This window comes from Ciona intestinalis, chromosome 11 (assembly GCF_000224145.3).
Source record: "Ciona intestinalis chromosome 11, KH, whole genome shotgun sequence".
Classification (NCBI taxonomy): Eukaryota; Metazoa; Chordata; class Ascidiacea; order Phlebobranchia; family Cionidae; genus Ciona; species Ciona intestinalis.
In genome coordinates this window covers 4659808-4666983 of record NC_020176.2, presented here as the reverse complement: position 1 = coordinate 4666983, position 7176 = coordinate 4659808, and the positions used below count along the sequence as shown (strand labels likewise).

Here is a 7176-nt window from a genome sequence, read left to right as displayed (position 1 = left end):
TTGAAAAAGTTAATCTTAAAAAACTGGCGCGTACAAAAAACTTATTGTTTTGGTGACTTTAAAACTAAAACGACTTGTCAAAGTGATTGCTGTTGTTCAATTCTCTTATTCCAGTGTTGTGTAAAGTTAGCAAACAAAGTAAATTCTGTAATCTATTCGAAATTATTACAATCTAATGTTAAAAAATTTAATGTTGCTTTCAAAGTTCAAACCACAAAAATTAAAACCTTGTTGTTTTGAACTTATTGTTTGGACTTGTCGTTCGCGCATTAGTTACAAAAACGGCGCCCAAAAATATCATGGTCTGCCCTCGAGCTAAATGCCTTGCAACTCTATACTGCTTTCGGTGGTAAAAACTTAAACCTAATTTTAGGACGAAGGATCTGAATTTTATCAAGATTTCTGACAAAATGTCACCCCGGAACGCAAAATGTGGCGAAACATTAAACTAAATTGTTGCCTGCTGTACCAAAGTGCTATCATGTTGCATCATTCATGTGTGTATTGTTGCAATGCTGATGTGTTTATTTTGTTCCAAGCTTTATATGGTAGGTTGGGGTAAGATGGTCCATGTTTTCATAAAGTAAGTTGGGGCAAGATGGTTTCTGTTCTTATTTATCGTCCCATTTAGTAGTAAACAAAGAATATTTACAGAATTCTATAACCGTATCCTCACGACTTTAAAAGAGCGTTGTAATTTGTTAAAAACAGGATTATAAGTATGAGATATTATGTGGTTATGATATCCATCTTACCCCACATTACTATTATTACTATTGCTTCTGTAACTTATATATAATTACACAAAATTACATTTGTAATGAATATGTATATAGTTTCATTATGTTGTACTCGATGGGTATTTTTCCAATCTTATCTTCTTGTGTAAAATTAGACATAGATTTGTTATAAAAAAAACATTGTATTATATATTATGCTACTCGTTTAACATATATAATATTATTTAAAGAATATTCCATATATTTATCTCCCATAATGGATCTTTTATATTACTGTGGGGTAAGACGGGACACCTTTAGCACAAAATATCCAAATATCCTGATCGTATTTTAAACAAATAACAACGGTATATGGGATTCATGAGAATACAGTTTTATAATTCCTTGAATGTTCTTTGTTTACCAAATGGGACGAGAAAATAGAATGAAAAGGGGTGGATAAACAAGAATGAAAAGGTGTCCCATCTTCCCTCATCCTACTATATTACATTTAATATTATATAATGAGACTTTCCTTCTGTATGGCAGTTAAAAACTTGTTTCCATAAAAACAGGGTTTTGCAATTTGTGGCTTTCCAACCTAAAATTCTATATTTAAAAATAATAGATTTGAAAATGTTTAATTACCCCTAAGTATTCTCTACTGTGTTTATTCTATCAATGCAATTTAGTTTCAGAAGTACCTATCCCATATTTTCTATTTAAATTTTGAACTGTATCATGTATTCGCATTAAATAATAAAGCTTGTCCTATTCTAACTATGATACTTACTGTTGATTAAACTATTCTATATGGGTGAGGCATGCAGGAGGAACTGAGATTTAGAACAAAGATGAAACTAAAAATATGTTTTATCCAGATTATTTTGAGGAAAGGGTCAAAACATGAGATTAAGTTATAAAAATACCATTACATTCTCATTATATGCATTACTTATCGCAGTAATGTTTACCAATAACCTGAGTAAAGTTATCAAAATGCCCGAAGCAGTTTTGATCCAGCAGTTAATAAAACTTGTGGTTTTTTCTGATGTTACTGCAGACGTAGATTTTGCAGAATAAACGGGAAGACCTTTCAAGTGTGTAAGTTGTTTTGTTTTTAGTGATTTTTTTATAAATGATTTCCCTGTGGGTTTGACTGTATGTTTTTTACTACCTCGAGTCAGAATTTTTTCGAGTGTTGTAATAGATAGATAATGTTAATTTTGTGATGTATTTCAGACCTGGGATTCAGACCATAGTTGGCTCATTGCCCCAACATTGCATATGCACATTTAATTCCATATGGGTATATTCTATATATAATAATAATATTTTCTTATAAATTGTCCATTTAGATTTCTGCGAAACTTGGTTCTTTAGATATTTTGCAGAAGTCGTCGATATGAAGGTATCTGAATACAATGATCCCTTACGCCATCGTGTGGTGAAATCCAAGGCCCCTGTATTAGCACGAACCCTTGTTTTGCTCGTCACGGCTGGATTTGCCCTCGTTGTTGCTTTCAGCTGTGTTTTCTACGCCGCTCATGCTCAACACCGAATGTTGCAGTAAGTTGTATACCACGTGCTCACTGTCGAGTTATAGCACGGGTGTCTTCTTATACACCAGACACACATGGTGTATTTATACACCTCATGCTCCCTGTCAAGTTATAACGTGGGTATCTTCCTATACACCAGATACACATGGTGTATTCATACACCTCATGCTCACTGTCAAGTTATAACATGGGTGTCTTCTTATACACCAGACACACATGGTGTATTTATACACCTCATGCTCCCTGTCAAGTTATAACGTGGGTGTCTTCCTATACACCAGACACACATGGTGTATTCATACACCTCATGCTCACTGTCAAGTTATAACATGGGTGTCTTCTTATACACCAGAGACTCATGGTGTATCCATACAACTCATGCTCACTGTTGAGTTATAACATGGGTGTCTTCTTATACACCAGACACACATGGTGTATTCATACACCTCATGCTCACTGTCGAGTTATAACATGGGTGTCTTCTTATACACCAGACACACATGGTGTATTCATACACCTCATGCTCACTGTCGAGTTATAACATGGGTGTCTTCTTATACACCAGACAAACATGGTGTATTCATACAACTTTAACTCACTGTTGTATATCATCTTAGATTCCAGAATGAGTTGACAAACATGAAAGTTTCGTTGCACAAAAGATCGGCAGAGTTGGAAAGCAGAGTTAGAAGAAGTGTTTCACGGAATAACTTTGTGAAGAAACCAATTAAACACGTTGTGAAAAGAAATGCAAATGTTAGTGTAAGTTGTACGAGTGTTATATTCTATTTGGGTGAGGTCTCTGACGTCTCTATTGGAACCTGGGCCTAGATCGCATGGCGTGGCTCACTGTAGGATCTCACCCATTTAGAATAGAATATGCATATACAATGTTGGGGTAATTTTAGGCCAGAGTTGTCCCATTACCCTAACATTGTATATGCACATTGTATTCTATATGGGTGAGGTACTACAGTGAGGCACGCCATGAGTCCTGGGATTCAGGTATATTACCCCAACACAAAGGGTGCTACCTTCATACTCCACTGAGGTAGTTTACAGTGAGGCATGCCATAGGACCTGTGGTGTAGGCCAGAGTTGGGCCGTTGCCCAAACACCCTATATAAATATTAATGAATGTAACTTAAATATTTGATTTCATAATAAATAGTTCTATTTTAAAAGTGCCGAGGTTGTATTTAACTAGGGTGGCAGGGCCCTCAGAAATTGGGACGCAGTTCCTCAACGCCCAGAGATTCAGACCACAGTTGGGCCACACATCATGTCTAAATCCCAGATTCTCAACTAGAACCTCACCCATATAGAATAGTAAGACCTCAAAATTGGTGCCACTGAGATAAACCAGTTATTTTTCTACAGGAACCTGTTGTAGTAACAACCCCCCAACCTAACGGTAAGATTTCTATGTTTTTTCTAAAATACGAACGAATGAATGTAACTTACTTTTTTCTTGCGAGCCCGGAAAACGACAGTCGATATAACAATGAGAGTTATAAGTGTGTTACTTTGTGGATGAGTATTTTTTTGACTGGTAATTTGAACAGCCCATTAGAACACTGGGTTGGAGCAATTGCCGTTAAGTGTCTTGCCCAAGGATATATACCCCCACGATGGTAGCAGCAACGAGCCTTGAACCCATTACCTCTTGGCTAGAAGCAGTTGCGCCAATTATATAAGGTTGTTAATGTTGTTTCTATGTAGCTGGAGTTACGTACATACGGTGGGGAAGACGGGACTGCCCCAAACAAGTTGAAACTAGCTTGGTTTACCATGGTAAGTTGGAATATTTACTTTTTGTTGTTGAAACTTTGGATGAATGAATGTAACTTATTTATCCTTGCATGGCAGGGCGACAGTCATTATAACACGGGTGTTCTGTTTCATACACCTCGTATTTGCTTACAGTCATGTATGCAACTTTATGGGTGAATGTATTTTTCTGTTTGGCTGACAATAATTTAGACAACCCAAAGGTGACCACTGGGTTGGAACAATTGCTTCAACCAACATTTCTTTGCGAACATAGAACCAGTTTGATAAACCAAATATATGTACATTATATACACTATATATAATATACACACCATATATTATTTACACCATATATATATAACAGGTTCTGCAGCTGGTGGTCACCACACACATACAGGGGGCAGCACGGACGTTATTTGCCTTGCTGGCAATATTAGTTACACAGAAGAAAGAGTGAAAGGAGGTTACATTACCGGAAAGCAAGGTAACCATTCACATTTATTTAACTAAAAGATCTTCCACCAGTTTTAAAATATGTTCTATTTTATTTCTATTCTATATGGGTGAGGTCCTACAGCAAAGCATGCCATGGAACCTGGTGTGTAGGCCAGAGTTGGCCCATTACCCCAACATTGTATATGCATATTCTATTCTATATGGGTAAGGTCCTATAGTGAGGCACGCCATGGGACCTGGGATTTAGGCCAGAGTTGGCCCATTACCCCAACATTGTATATGCACATTCTATTCTATATGGGTGAGGTCTTACAGCAAAGCATGCCATGGGACCTGGTGTGTAGGCCAGAGTTGGCCCATTACCCCAACATTGTATATGCACATTCTATTCTATATGGGTAAGGTCCTATAGTGAGGCATGCCATGGGGCCTGGGATTTAGGCCAGAGTTGGCCCATTACCCCAACATTGTATATGCACATTCTATTCTATATGGGTGAAGTCTTACAGCAAAGCATGCCATGGGACCTGGTGTGTAGGCCAGAGTTGGCCCATTACCCCAACATTGTATATGCACATTCTATTCTACATGGGTGAGGTCCTACAGTGAGGCATGCCATGGGGCCTGGGATTTAGGCCAGAGTTGGCCCATTACCCCAACATTGTATATGCACATTCTATTCTATATGGGTGAAGTCTTACAGCAAAGCATGCCATGGGACCTGGTGTGTAGGCCAGAGTTGGCCCATTACCCCAACATTGTATATGCACATTCTATTCTACATGGGTGAGGTCCTACAGTGAGGCATGCCATGGAACCTGGGATTTAGGCCTGGTCCATTACCCTATCCAGAGTGCTACTGTGTGAACTTCCACCAGATAACAACTATGAGTGTAACTGTGTTTTAACAATGTCATACCAGATTTTACCTTGCTGTTAGGTGTCTATACAAACAAGCAGAGCCAAAGTATATTGCATTCACCACATTAATCAATGAGGTTCCCTATGTTTGACAACTATGAGTGTAACTGCATTTTAACAATGTCACCCCAGATTGTGTGCAAAATTCAAAACCATTACGCTGTACATATCACTAAAATACTTGTTATATTCTAACAGCCAATTCACATTTGTATGGGCTTGAATACCGAGATTCTTCATGGGTGAATAATCTGTTGGATTATTCACTTACTGAGAATGTAGCAGTTCAATACCACAGCGTACCTTGTGCTCTGTGTATGGCGACCAGGAGGCTTAATCAGGTGTGTTTTGTGATGTCATTATCTCATGTGTGATGTCATCATCTCGTGTGTAATGTCATCATCTCGTGTGTGATGTCATCATCTCATTTGTGATGTCATTATATCCTGTGTGTCGTCATCATCTCGTTTGTGATGTCATTATACCTTGCGTGATATCATCATCTTGTTTGTGATGTCATTATACCTTGTGTGATGTCTCATCATCTCATTTGTGATGTCATTATACCTTGTGTGATGTCATCATCTCATTTGTGATGTAATTATAGCTTGTGTGATATCATGATCTCGTTAGTGATGTCATTATACCTTGTGTGATGTCATCATCTCGTTTGTGATGTCATTATACCTTGTGTGATGTCATGATGTTTTATTTAATAAAATTCCTGTTATTTCTTGAAACCCCGTTTTAAACCACAAGTCTAACCAAACATTATCCCAGTTAATGATACCAGGAAGAAATGAATGTCCAGAGGGTTGGTTTCTTGAATACACAGGTTATATGATGTCTTCTAGTAACTCAGACAAGCACGGTATTCGTCCTCTATGTGTAGATGACACGCCGCAAGTGGTACCTGGCACACAAGGCAACCAGCAAGGGGCGTCGCTTTTTATGATGGAAACTTCGTGCATATCTTTATTGTGCGAACCTGTGGTGGCAGGGAGAGAAATCAGATGTGTTGTGTGCACAATATAATGCTGAAAGCTCATATATATACATATATATGAATGATATAATGTCCATATATAGGGCTGCTATTAAATCGGGTCATGCTTGCTTTGCATTGAATCTGCATATTGTATAACACAAACTTTACACAAGCTGTTCTATTGTATGCACAATATAAGGCTATAAAGAAGTTTATGACAATATATAATGTTATATATAAGGCTGCTATTAACTAGGTGCTCATGCTTGCTTTGCAGACTTGGTGAAACATCTGCTATACTATAATAAGTCTATACTCGATAATTGTAACCTTGATATTCATAATTAAGATTTTGTATAACATACACCAAAAACTGTTGGCATCATTAGTGCTTGTAAAAGACTGAGTAGACTTGATGAAACATCTGCTACATTATAATGACTCTAAACATTTGCAGTTGTATTTTATATCTTGCTTTAAATAAATGGTGTGCTTTGACATTGGAGTCATTTGTATTCGGTATGGTCGTGTTAAAAAGGCCTCATTGAATATCATACAGAATCTTAGTTAAGAAGTTTGATGCCGGTAATATCTTACTGAATGAATGAATGAATGTAACTTACTTTATCCTCGCGTGGCTGGAAAACGACAGTCGTTATAACACGGGTTTAACACCTTGTGCCAGCTTACGAGTTACCATGTATGTTACTTTTGTGGGTAATTATTTTTTGGGGGATTTTTTTATGTATGGCTGATA

The 7176-nt window shown here is 37.4% G+C and overlaps 1 protein-coding gene and 1 long non-coding RNA gene across 5 annotated transcripts; one reads left to right on the top strand and one right to left on the bottom strand.

The window, feature by feature from the left end:
- Nucleotides 1-741: 741 nt before the first annotated feature.
- On the top strand, nucleotides 742-6922 carry LOC100183700. Of its 4 annotated transcripts, none has more exons than XM_018813966.2 (8): nucleotides 742-1823; nucleotides 2103-2288; nucleotides 2899-3037; nucleotides 3662-3695; nucleotides 4004-4075; nucleotides 4419-4538; nucleotides 5630-5772; nucleotides 6212-6922. In XM_018813966.2, exons 2-8 carry the CDS (start codon nucleotides 2125-2127, stop codon nucleotides 6464-6466), a joined length of 927 nt encoding a protein of 308 aa, XP_018669511.1. In that variant the 5' UTR covers nucleotides 742-1823; nucleotides 2103-2124; the 3' UTR covers nucleotides 6467-6922. The 4 variants fall into 4 exon arrangements, with proteins under 4 accessions (XP_018669511.1, XP_026692541.1, XP_026692540.1 ...); XM_026836740.1 differs by having other exon boundaries at nucleotides 2899-3043; XM_026836739.1 differs by having other exon boundaries at nucleotides 2078-2288; nucleotides 2899-3043.
- On the bottom strand, nucleotides 5732-6202 carry LOC113474692. Its single transcript, XR_003396381.1, has 2 exons — nucleotides 6079-6202; nucleotides 5732-6038 (listed from the first exon to the last, which is right to left on the bottom strand). It is a non-coding gene; the product is annotated as an uncharacterized LOC113474692 (long non-coding RNA).
- Nucleotides 6923-7176: the final 254 nt, after the last annotated feature.

Excerpts from the sequence above, each read along its gene's own strand:
- LOC100183700 (XM_026836740.1), top strand. The coding sequence starts at position 2,125 with ATGAAGGTATCTGAATACAATGATCCCTTACGCCATCGTGTGGTGAAA. Across the intron at positions 2,289-2,898 it reads GCTCAACACCGAATGTTGCA|ATTCCAGAATGAGTTGACAA; the intron begins GTAAGTTGTATA and ends ATATCATCTTAG. Across the intron at positions 4,539-5,629 it reads TTACATTACCGGAAAGCAAG|CCAATTCACATTTGTATGGG; the intron begins GTAACCATTCAC and ends ATATTCTAACAG.